The following is a 13,190-nucleotide window of genomic DNA, read 5'->3' as shown; positions in this document are numbered from 1 at the left end:
TTATTGGCTAAAGCCAAAGAAAAAGGGGGTACAGCAAGAGTCAGGATGAAGGGCTGAAGCAATTCCCATCATTCTTTAAATTGTGGTTGATGCTTGGCCAGCTTGAGGAAAGGCTTGCTGAGGATGCGAAGCTGCTTGATCAGCCCGAGAATCGGCTTGATCACAATAAATAAGTAGTAAATGGTTTGAAAAGCCTTTCATTCACTTGCATGCAACACTAATTAACTTCATTGAACACCCCAATCTTAAAGTGCTGAACTTATTGTGTCTCTAATATGCAGGTTTTTTTATTAGGGCACTAAACCCTAACTTATGTTTGTATGTGTTGCTTATTAAATATATTGGACTTTGATTACATTAACTTTGGTTCGTTACAATTATAATACATTGACTGATAGTAATTTATATAGTAATCTTGTGGAACATATTGAACTTAAAATGTTTGTTATGGTTTGCATTGGTCTTAGAAAAGATTTGTAATATAATTTTTTTTTATCTTAAAAACACATATAAGTTTTTAGATATAATAGTAGAAATTATTTTAAAAAAATAACAATCAAACGAATTTTTTATTTTTTTGTTCTAAAAACATGTTCTAAGAACAAATTTACCAAGCAGATTTTTTTATTCTTTAACCTTTAAAATTGTTTCCAGAACAAATTTATCAAACTGGTTTTTTTCTTTTTTTATTCTGAAAATCAATTCTTAAAAACTATTTTACAAAACAGTTTTAAAAAAAAAAAAAAAAAAACAAAACATAATCAAACACATCCTATACTTAATTCTTAATTTTATTTTGATGAATGCTATGCCAGATATAAACAACTATACTTGGATCTTTCTTGGGTAAGAGATTACAGGTTAGGTCCACTAGCTGTTTTACCGTAATAGTAAAAATTAAAAAAATAAAAGCAGTACTGCATATTGGGGCTAACTATCATTTTTTTTCCCCACCCTTTATTTTAATTAATCGAACAAGTTGGCGGTTTCGGCATAAAATGTCTGTATTCTAAGTAATTGCTTCAATGCGCACGTCATGTATTTATTATTATTGATTTTTTTTTCATGATTTTTACGTAACGTCTTTTAACATGGCACTAAATGAAGTCCCTATTAATATGTATGCCATTAGCTTCTTCTTGCATCGTCCAGAAACTCAGATTCCTCAAACTCATACTTGCTCCTGTTTGACGAAACACTTCTTAGACATTGAAGGGTTAGCAGTCTTCTCTTTGAATTTTATTTTTTTATTTTTTATTCCTTGCTTTTGGGTCTGATAAAGATTGTTTGAAGCATGCAGATACATATAGCACCCCTTTACAGCAAGATGGAGAATGAATTTGTCAAGGCATTTTCTGATTCATTCGCTATGAAGGGAGGAGAGGGCCCTCACAGTTATGCCCAAAATTCAAACCTTCAGGTATATCTATATCTTACTCGTACACTTTCTCTAGTTTAATTTAATTAGCATACAATGCAACTATACACGGCAACATATATCTTGAAATCTATTGATCTGCTTTATGCATTGGTCCACATCATAATTAATTTGCAAATAAAAAAGTTAAATTTTGTTTCCAACTGAAGTGCTGGTAGAGTTTGATTCTTCATTAGACCAGCATAGATTTTCAGCAGATTAATTATTGTTTGTGTTTTGTATGCATTATGCACTGTACCATACTTAAAATCATAGTGAGAGTTATGTTGAAGGGATATAATTAACCACATGTTATCTGCAGAGAGTAGGAATTGAAGCTGCCAAAAGCTTAATCCAGAGTGCAATAGCCAACAAATTTGACCCCAAGACTATTTCTGCTGCTTCTAAGAAACCAATTTGCATTGCAGACTTGGGGTGCTCCACAGGGCCTAATACCTTTATTGCAGTTCAATTCATTGTAGAAGCAATAGAGCTCCAATACCAGTCACATGGTCTTGCTGTCCCAGAGTTACAAGTTTTCTTCAACGACCAAGTGTCAAATGATTTCAACACACTCTTCAAAAATCTTCCTTCCAACAGAAAGTACTTTGCAGCTGGGGTTCCTGGCTCTTTCTATGGAAGATTATTTCCAATGGAGAGCCTTTATTTTGTTCATTCATCTGCATCTCTAAACTGGATCTCTAAGGTGCCCAAAGTGATTACAGATAGAACTTCTACTGCTTGGAACAAGGGGAGAATTCATTACACGAATGCTCCCAAGGAAGTTGTGGATGCCTATGCAAGTCAGTATCAGAAAGACATGGAAACTTTCCTCCGTGCAAGAGCACAAGAGCTTGTGGGCAATGGGCTAATGGCACTTCAAATTCCTGTTGCAAATGACGTTATTTTTAATGGTAAAGATCTTGAACTTCTGGGAGATTGCTTATTGGACATGGCCAAGGAGGTAAGGAATTGCCCTGTCTATTAGAAAATCAAGAGAGCTAGAATTGGCTCTTCGCACAAATTGTTTTGAAACAAAAGTACTTTTGAAAATTGCAACAAAGTTGAAGAATATGAGTGGAAATAAGTTCAAAACTAGAGTCTGAAACGCAAGACCACTTCAATCAAACAATCTTAAGGGCTATAAACTATAATCTACTATCCACTGACTATAAACTACTATCATGTACTCATACTAGAGAGAAAGAATAAAAGTAATCTATGTGATTATACTGATTCATTGCAGGGAAAAATCAATGAAGAAAAGGTGGACACTTTCAATTTGCCAATATATTTCTCACCCCGAAAGGATCTGATGAAAATTCTTGAAAGTAATGAAGATTTCAGCATCGAGCAAATGGAAATAATGGATGCTGTTTTGGAGATAGAAGTCCCCTCGTCTGCTTCCCTCCATAGAGCTGCATTGGAAGGACTAATTGAGAACCATTTTGGAGATGGTATTGTTGATGAACTCTTTGATCGACATGCTAAGAAACTGATGGAATTCAAGGAAATCATGGATATACAAAAGCGTAAAATAGTTGGACTCTTTGTCCTTCTTAAGCGCAAGCTGCAGTGTGAATGGAAGGATTCCTAAAGCTTCAGTATACTGCGTTTGAAACCAACCTCAGTATTTTCTGGTGTTGCTTCAGCAACAATCTTGGTATTTATAAAATATAAGGCCTCAGGTTATGAAGTTTAGCATAACTAGTTGCTGAATTATGAATAATAAGTATTTCATGAAGTTTTGGGGTAAACTTTTACTCTATACAGTGTCTTTCATTTTCATATTTTTTCCGTTATACTGTAGTTTGGTTAGCAGTTTTAGTTGTTTGAGATCAACTATCAGTTATGGTCCTAAGAAATTCAGTTTGTTGCTACGTATACTTTCTAAATATCTCGTAAAACCTTAAATCATATCAAACTTTGCAATTATTCATATTTTATTATTTTAGATGTGGGTCTTATCAAAGGATTTGTCTGTAAAACTGTAATATAATATAATTATCTCTTATTGCAAGAGAAAATTGAAACCGTAAAAACATGACATTTTATATAAACAGGGCAGGGACTAGAGGTGGCCGGCCATGCCCCCAAATTAAAAAAAAAATTTATTATTATTTATTTATTTATCTTTAGGAAAGTAAAAGACCTCGGTTCCATGGAGGAAGGAAAATGCTGAATCAACAATAAAGGGTGCAGAAAGTGGGGCAAAACGACTTGTGCAATGTGGATTTCAAAAAATTTTACCGATTGAAACTTGCTCGGCCCATTAATGATACTGGTCTATAACAAGTTTCACTGGATCATGTGACATGATTTTTCCTGTACATCTTAAATTTTATTATATATTTTTATCTTTTCATTTCATTTTTAATAATTAACACTTAATAGAATTAATGTTATTAAGAGATATTTTTATTTTTTACATACACATAATAGTGTATTGGGTCCATTTTTTTTATCTTTCTTCTCCTCACATGAATTCACATGAGTCTCACACATTTTTATGTGTGTGTAGGAGATAATTTGTTCTCCTATAACAAGAGAAATATTAGTCCCATAATTATTATAAATAATTTTTATTTAATCAAAAATATTCTTAAACTAAAGGAAGAATTTTGATGTTGTGCAAATTGATCAAACAAGTTAAGTAACTGTTTGTGAACTCTTATTTTTAGCTTGTCTTTTCTTTATAAGTATAAGCCAAACATAATTTTATAATTGTTCTTATTTTGAAAAGTGTTTTTTTTATACTAAAGAAAAAAGTTAAAAACTAAAATAATTTTAAATTGAAATATTTATTAAAATTGAAACTTAAAAAAGTAATAAAAAAGGGGAAAAAATTCGTACAAATATTTTTTTTAAATATTTAACATACATATTTTGAATATACATGTATAACCAATTTAAAAAAAATATGAAAATCATAAATTAATACAAAAGAATTTAAATTTTAAATTTAAACAAAAAATAAAATGACATCTATCATTCGGTAAAAGAAAATTATATAAATTTAATAACTATAAAAATGAAAATTTTAATTTAGTATATAAGAAAGAAATTAAACTTTCATTTTTTTATTGCAAGAGTATAATTAACACAATTTTCTATGTCGCGGATGAATAACTAAAAGCCATTACATGGAAAAAGTGCACAACCTTCTCTGGATGCTTTTCACTACTTTTTGTATGAAAAATTATTAAGGCTATTAGTAAAATTTATTATTATAACTATTGAGTGAGAAAATATTTAATATTTAAAATTTAAACTTTTTAAATTTGAATTTCGAACTTGATAGGTGGGGAAAGAGTTCAGCAATTAATGTTTCTGCAGTGGAAAAATAACATATATAATAAATTTGAATTTAATATAAGATTATAGATTCAACAAAAAATCTACTTAAAATTATAAAAATATATTTATAGTTGAAAAAAATAACTTAAATTTGAAATTTAAACTTCATAAGTGGGAAAAAGAGTTTAAAATTTTGGTTGTCAAATAGCTATATTAATATCACACTACTTTTTGGTATCCTTGTTAAGCCTATTAATAATACCACAACTTTCTGCATCAAAAATTGTTAAACCTATTAATAATATTTTGTTAAGCCTATTAATAATATTTATTATTATGTAATTAAATTAACGAATGATCTTTTGATATTATCCTATTCAACTATAAAGTGTTTGATAGAATATTAAATATACGAACTCAAATTTTTTCCAACTTTTTATCTCATATATATGTTATAAAGACCACAAAGAGTGAATTTAAAGGCAACTGTAAAAAATCTATATATATATAAAGGAGAGTTCAATGTTGGAAACTTCGCTGATGTGTCACTCCCTGCTTAATTCTGAAAATTGTGTTCACACTACATGTCATATAAAAACTTTCCTTCTTTTGTAAATTGGAAAAAAAAATTCTTTTAAAAATTGAATTTTTTTTAAATTGAAAAATAAATGACCATTTGTAGTGGTAGACAAGACATTGAATGTCCCACTGCCCATCACATTGGAATTGGTCAGCTGATTTAATTGCTTTTTACATTGGAATTATTACTCAGTTGATTTAAAATTTGAATTTTGAAATGATTTGAAATTTTGAATTTAAAATATGGATGGTGGGAAGAGATTTGGAAAGTTTTGGGTGACAGACAACTCATTTAATTTCTGATTGTTTTTCTTTTGTTGCTTGCATCGTCTATAAAAAGAAACGCTGTGCATTGTTATTTCATTCTTCTGTCCTATATACAATTTTTGCAAATTGTTTCCTTGAGAAAAATAGCTTCTTTCTTTTCTTCTTTTCGTCTTCCAAAACAAGAAATTTGAGGTTGTCTAAGAAGAAAAGGGGAGAGTTGTGTGAATTGCCCAAAGAGACAAACACTAACAGCAATCAAGGAAGAACCTCCGATTCATTTACGTCATGGGATAGTGCCTCTGATTCGTTTCTTCGTTTGTGTTTGTAGGTATTGCTGTTTATACTCTTTTGTTCGTTTTGTGTTTTTTATACTGATTCTCTTTTTTGTTTTGTTTTTCAGGGCGAAAGTTTCTTACTACAGTGAATAGATTTTGCCGTGTTTTCTTTCTTCGTTCGTTTTTGTAGCTGATGTTGAATTTTTTATTTTTTTTGGTTCCTTTATAAACAAATGATCTTAATTCGTTTTCATTTTTTGTATATTAATTTTCTTTTGATCGTTTTGTGTTCTGTATACTGATTCTCTTTTTTTATTTTTTCAGGGCGGAAGGTTTCTTGCTACTGTGAATAGTTTTTGCCTGTGTTTTGTTTCTTCGTTCGTTTTTGTAGCTGATGTTGTATTTTTTTGCCTGTGTTCTTCGTTCGTTTTTGTAGCTGATGTTGTATTTTTTTTGTTCCTTTATAAACAAATGATCTTAATTCATTTTCATTTTTTCTATACTAATTTTCTTTTGATCGTTTTGTGTTCTGTATATTGATTCTCTTTTTTTATTTTTCAGGGCGGAAGGTTTCTTGCTACTGTGAATAGTTTTTGCCTATGTTTTATTTCTTTGTTCGTTTTTATAGTTGATGTTGTATTTTTTTTTTGTTCCTTTATAAACAAATGATCTTAATTCGTTTTCATTTTTTGTATACTAATTTTCTTTTGTTTGTTTTGTATTCTGTATACTTATTCTCTTTTTTTCGTTTTTCAGGGTGGAATGTTTCTTGCTACTGTGAATAGTTTTTGCATGTATTCAACGTCTTCGATCTTGTGTAGTGCTTGCCTGTGTTTTTTTTCTTTAACGTCTTCGATGCCTGTGAATAGTTTTTTGTCTTCCTGCTGAAAAAGAATTTGTAACCGATGGATAAATTTCTAATAGCATCTATATATATATATAAAGGAGAGTTCAATGTTGGAAACTTCGCTGATGTGTCACTCCCTGCTTACTTCTGAAAATTGTGTTCACACTACATGTCATATAAAAATTTTCCTTCTTTGGTAAATTGGAAAAAGAATTTCTTGTAAAAATCGAATTTTTTTTTAAATCGAAAAATATATGACCATTTGTAGTGGCAGACAAGGCATTGAATGTCCCACTGCCCATCACATTGGAATTGGTCAGCTGATTTAATTGCTTTTTACATTGGAATTATTACTCAGCTGATTTAACATTCGAATTTTGAAATGATTTGAAATTTTGAATTTAAAATATGGATGGTGGCAAGAGATTTGGAAAGTTTTGGGTGACAGACAGCTCATTTAATTTCTTATTGCTTTTCTTTTGTTGCTTGCGTCGTCTATAAAAAGAAACATTGTGCATTGTTATTTCGTTCTTCTGTCATGTATACAATTTTTGCTAATTGTTTCCTTGAGAAAAATAGCTTCTTTCTTTTCTTCTTTTCGTCTTCCAAAACAATGAAGTTGAGGTTGTCTGAGAAGAAAAGGGGAGAGTTGTGTGAATTGCCCAAAGAGACGAACACTAACAGCAAATCAAGGAAGAACCTCTGATTCATTTTCGTCATGGGAGAGTGCCTCCGATTCGTTTCTTCGTTTGTGTTTGTAGGTATTGTTGTTTATACTCTTTTGTTTGTTTTGTGTTTTTTATACTGATTCTCTTTTTTTTCATTTTTCAAGGCGAAAGGTTCGTTCATTTTTTGTAGCTGATGTTGTATTTTTTTTTGTTCCTTTATAAACAAATGATCTTAATTCGTTTTCATTTTTTGTATACTAATTTTCTTTTGATCGTTTTGTGTTCCGTATGCTGATTCTCTTTTTTTGTTTTTTCAGGGCGGAAGGTTTCTTGCTACTGTGAATAGTTTTTGCCTGTGTTTTGTTTCTTCGTTCATTTTTGTAGCTGATGTTGTATTTTTTTTTTGTTCCTTTATAAACAAATGATCTTAATTCGTTTTCATTTTTTGTATACTAATTTTCTTTTGATCCTTTTGTGTTCTGTATATTGATTCTCTTTTTTTATTTTTCAGGGCAGAAGGTTTCTTGCTACTGTGAATAGTTTTTGCCTATGTTTTGTTTCTTCGTTCGTTTTTGTAGCTGGTGTTTTTTTTTTGTTGGTTCCTTTATAAACAAATGATCTTAATTCGTTTTCCTTTTTGTATACTAATTCTCTTTTGTTTGTTTTGTATTTTGTATACTTATTCTCTTTTTTTCGTTTTTCAGGGTGGATTTTTCTTACTACTGTGAATAGTTTTTGCCTGTATTCAACGTCTTCGATGCTGTGTAGTGCTTGCCTGTGTTTTTTTTCTTCAACGTCTTCGATGCCTGTGAATAGTTTTTTGTCTTGCTGCTGAAAAAGAATTTGTAACTAATGGATAAATTTCTAATAGCATCATCTATATATAATTGTTACGCTCGGTACAAAAATAATACAAAACGATAAGAAATTTTCATACAAGTATTTTTTTATGAAAAATATTTAACGTAAACATTTTAAATTTATATGTATAACCAATTCAAAAAAATATAAAATTATAAATTAAACGAAAAAATTAATTTTTTAAAGAATATTTATAATTAATTCAAAAAATTTAAAATTTAAAATTTAAAATTTTAATAAAATAAAAATGACATCTATCATTTTGTAAAAAATAAATTATAAACATTTAATCACTACAAAAATGTAAATTAATATATAAGAAATAAATTAAGCTTTTATTCTTTTGATGTAAGAGTGTAATTAACACAATTTTCTATGTCGTGAGTGAATAACTAGAAGTTATTACTTGGAGAATATGCACGGTTTTTAATACATGTTTTCCACTACTTTTTGTGAAGGAATTTAAGTTTATTAATAATATTTATTATTATGTCTTTTGAGTGAGAAAATTTTTTAATATTTAAAATTCAAACTTTTAAATTTAAATTTTGAATTTGATAGGTGAAAAAATAGTTCAGCATTTAATGTTTCTGCAGTGTAAAAAGAGATATATATAATAAATTAAAATTTAATATAAAATTATAGATTAAACAATAAAATATTTAAAATTATAAAAATACATTTATAGTCGATAAAAATCATTTAAAATTTCAAATTTAAAAGAAAAAAATAAGAAATGGCATAATTTATACTTTACAAAAAATAAATTTTAATTTTAACATAAAAATTTTAAATATACATGTATAACCAATTAAAAATATATATAAAAATCATAAATTAAAATAGAAAAAATATATATAAAAAAATATGTATAATGAATATAAAAAGTTTTAAATTTTAAATTTAAATAAAAAATGTCGTCTGTCATTCTGTAATTTTTTTTTTAAAAAATTTAAGAACTATAAAAATGAAAAATTTTATTTAGTACATAAGAAAGAAATTAAATTTTCATTTTTTTATTGCAAGAGTGTAATTAACACAAATACTTGAAAAAATAATTATTTATGTGAAATATTGACAGCTAGAGGTGGAAAACTGGACTCGGCCCGGAGGGCCGGCCCGCCAATATAATTTTATAATTCAATTGAAATTTTATCTTTCCTCTTTTATAATTAAATTACTAAGTCTGATCTCAATTTTTATAAAAACAAATTTGTGAAATTACAAAGACTAACGACACTAATCCTTGCAAAAAAAATTATTTATATAAAATGCTAACAGTTAGAGGTGGAAAGTTGGGCTCGGCCCGGAGGGCCGGTCTGCCAATATATTTTTATAATTCAACCGAAATTTTATCCTTCTTCTTTTATAATTAAATTATTAAATCTGATTTCAATTTTTGTAAATATAAATTTGTGAAATTCCAAAGACTGACGACACAAATCTTTGCAAAAAAAATAATTATTTATTGTTATTTTATAAATATGATTGTAGTAAATGAAAGTTAATTTCTCAGATAAAATATAAAAACCTAGACGCAACTATAAAAATCTTTTTTTGTGGATAAGTATAAAAACCTTTTACATGCTGATAGTTAGAGGTGACAAACTGGACTCGGCCCGGAGGGCCGACCCACAAACACATGTTTATAATGAAATTAAAATTTTATCCTTATTCTTTTATAATTAAATTCCTAAATCTGATTTTAATTTTGGTAAATACAAATTTGTAAAATTTCAAATTCTAACGACACAAATCCTTGCAAATAATAATTATAGTTAGCAATGATTTGTACGCATTTTTCTTTTTATATCCCTTTCTCATGTTAACATGGTGTATTATAACGTATTATAGTGTATTATGATGTAGTTGTATGCAAAATTAATTATCCATCTGAATAGCAGATTTCTGTTTGTGGTTGATATTTGCAAAGTTTTGTGTCAATGCTGTAATTTTTTTCACCTGAAATATAGAACAAAATAACAACACAGTTTATTGTAAGTATAAGGTTTGCAGTGCGATTAACCAATCACAGAGGACGACAACAATTTTGATCTTTTTTCCCCGTGCATCGCACGGGTAATATACTAGTATAGATATATAGTAATCTAGATGCAACTATAAGAACGATTGTGAGTTAATAAATATAAAAACATATTACATGCTAATATAAAATGCAGTTAGGGGTGACAAACTGGGCCAGGCCTGGAGGGCCAGTCCACCAACTTACTTTTATAAATTAAATTAAAATTTCTTCATTATTCTTTTGTAATTAAATTCCTAAATCTGATTTCAATTTTTGAAAATATAAATTTGAAAATTCAAAATACTAAGGACACAAATGCTAGCAAAAAATTATTATTTACATAAAATGTTGATAGTTAAAGGTTGCAAATTGGGCTTGGCCCGAGGGCCTGCCTACCCCACCTGCCAACAAGTTTTTATAATTAAATTAAAATTTCGCTATTCTTCTTTTATAATTAAATTCCTAAATCTGATTTCAATTTTTGTAAATACAAATTTGTAAAATTTTAAATACTAACGACACAAATCCTTGCAAAAAAAATAATTATTTCTTATTATTTTGTAAATCTAATTGTAATAAAAGAAAGTTCATCTCTGAGATAAAATATAAAAACCTAGACGCAACTATAAGAGTCTTCTTTGTGGATAAATATAAAAATCTATTACATGCTGATAGTTAGATGTGGCAAACTGGGCTCAGCCCGGAGGGCCGGCCCACCAACATATTTTTATAATTAAATTAAAATTTCATCCTTTTTTTTATAATTAAATTCATAAATCTGAATTTAATTTTTGTAAATATAAATTTGTAAAATTCCAAATACTAACGACACAAATCCTTGTAAAAAATAATTACTTATTATTATTTTTTAAATGTGGTTGTAATAAATGAAAGTTCATATTTGAGATAAAATATAAAAACCTAAATGTGACTATAAGAACCTTTTTTGTAGATAAATATAAAAACCTATTACATGTTTATAGTTAGATTTGGCAAACTGGGCCTCGGCCCGGAGGGCTAGCACACCAACACTTTTTTATAATTAAATTAAATTTCATCTTCTTCTTTTATAATTAAATTCCTAAATCTGATTTTAATTTTTATAAATACAAATTTGTAAAATTTCAAATGCTAACGACACAAATCGTTGCAAAAAATAATTATTTATTAACATTTTGTAAATTTGTTGTAATAAATGAAAGTCCATCTTTGAGATAAAATATAAAAACCTAAATGTAACTATAAGAACATTTTTTTGTGTATAAATATAAAAACCTATTACATGCTGATAGTTAGAGATGGCAAACTGCGCTAGGCCCGTTGGGCCGACCCACCAACTTATTTTAATAATTAAATTAAAATTTCATACTTCTTCTTTTATATTTAAATTCCTAAATCTGGTTTCAATTTTTGTAAATAGAAATTTGTAAAATTCAAAATACTAAGGACACAAATCCTTGAAAAAATAATTATTTATTATTATTTTATAAATCTTATTGTAATAAATGAATGTTCATTTATGAGATAAAATATAAAAACTTATATGCAACTATAAGAATTTTTTTATGTGGATAAATATAAAAACGTATTACATGCTGGTATATAATGCTGACAATTAGAGGTTGCAAACTGGACTCGGGCCAAAGGACCAGCCCGCTAACATTTTTTTATAATTAAATTAAATTTTTACCCTTCTTCTTTTATAATTAAATTCCTAATTCTGATTTTAATTTTTGTAAATACGAATTTGAAAAATTCCAAATACTAACGATACAAATCTTTGCAAAAAAATATTTATGTATTATTATTTTGTAAATTTGATCTTTCTAAATGAAAGTTCATCTTTGAAAAATACGGAAAGAAGCTGAGTCAAACTCTGTAATTTTTGAATGACCACATAACAAGATAAAATGCAACAATATATATTTATGTGTTGCGTTAATTTTTACGAGACAAATAAGTTAATTTTTTTCTCCGTTCAATGGACGGGTAATACACTAGTTGTACACAAAATGAGCTCCCTCCCATTGAATTCATCAAGCATTACATCACACAGCATCTCGATTGATGCATTATAATAATTGTTTGACAATACACTTAGAATATGCAATCAACTACATGTGTGACTACATATATTTAAATGTATTATTATATATATCATTTGTTACCTTACTTCGAGGAACACACACATACACACATATATATATATATATATATAATCAATTAACATCGATGTTAAATTAAAAAGTTTGATACCAAATCTCGAACGTTGATTTTCATCAATCTAATAATCATAATTTATTGGTAATTAATTAATAAATGTAACCTAATAAATTATGACTTTTAGATTTACGAAATTAACGGTTAAAATTTGGTGTCTAATTTTTTAGTTTGACATCGATATCAAATTATCTTACCCCTATATATATATATATATATATATATATATATATATATATATATATATATATATAATCATATCTAAATTGTTGTACGTGCAACAATGACAGTTGTGTGATTAAGATTCCCCCACATTAAATGCTTTAACCTATATATATGAAAAATTTATCACGGCTACACGTAAAGCGGCTGCAAATTGCAAAAAAAATCAAAACTATATATATGTGTGTGTGTGTTGGGGGGGGGGGGATAGTTTTTTTACATTGTAGGAAAAGAGTTATCTCATGTCGTAGAAACAAAATTACAAGAGGGATCCACAGGTAAGAGGAGAGGAAAAAAATAGAAGTGAGACTCACCCCTCTTTTGTGTGTGTAAGAAATTTGTTTCTCTTATACAACATAAGAGAAATATATATAGGAAAAATGTGGATCATTTTAAAGAATGTAAAATTATGTAAAAGAAAAAAAATAGATCATGGAGGAGAGAGAGTGGACCAAAAAAAAGATATGCGTCCCATTTCTTTGTGAGAGTGAAATGACAAAGTTGTGTTATT

General features: G+C 28.1%; 1 protein-coding gene across 1 annotated transcript; it reads left to right on the top strand.

The window, feature by feature from the left end:
* Window positions 1-1,327: 1,327 nt before the first annotated feature.
* On the top strand, window positions 1,328-3,014 carry LOC133308415 (loganic acid O-methyltransferase-like). Its single transcript, XM_061509027.1, has 3 exons — window positions 1,328-1,420; window positions 1,740-2,381; window positions 2,664-3,014. The coding sequence occupies exons 1-3, from the start codon at window positions 1,328-1,330 to the stop codon at window positions 3,012-3,014; spliced, it is 1,086 nt and encodes a 361-aa protein (XP_061365011.1).
* The last annotated feature ends 10,176 nt before the right edge of the window (window positions 3,015-13,190 follow it).

This window comes from Gastrolobium bilobum, unplaced genomic scaffold, assembly GCF_033153095.1.
Source record: "Gastrolobium bilobum isolate Gb01-03AN ecotype WA unplaced genomic scaffold, APGP_CSIRO_Gbil_v1 utg8372, whole genome shotgun sequence".
NCBI lineage: Eukaryota > Viridiplantae > Streptophyta > Magnoliopsida > Fabales > Fabaceae > Gastrolobium > Gastrolobium bilobum.
This window is presented reverse-complemented; position numbering and strand designations above follow the sequence as displayed.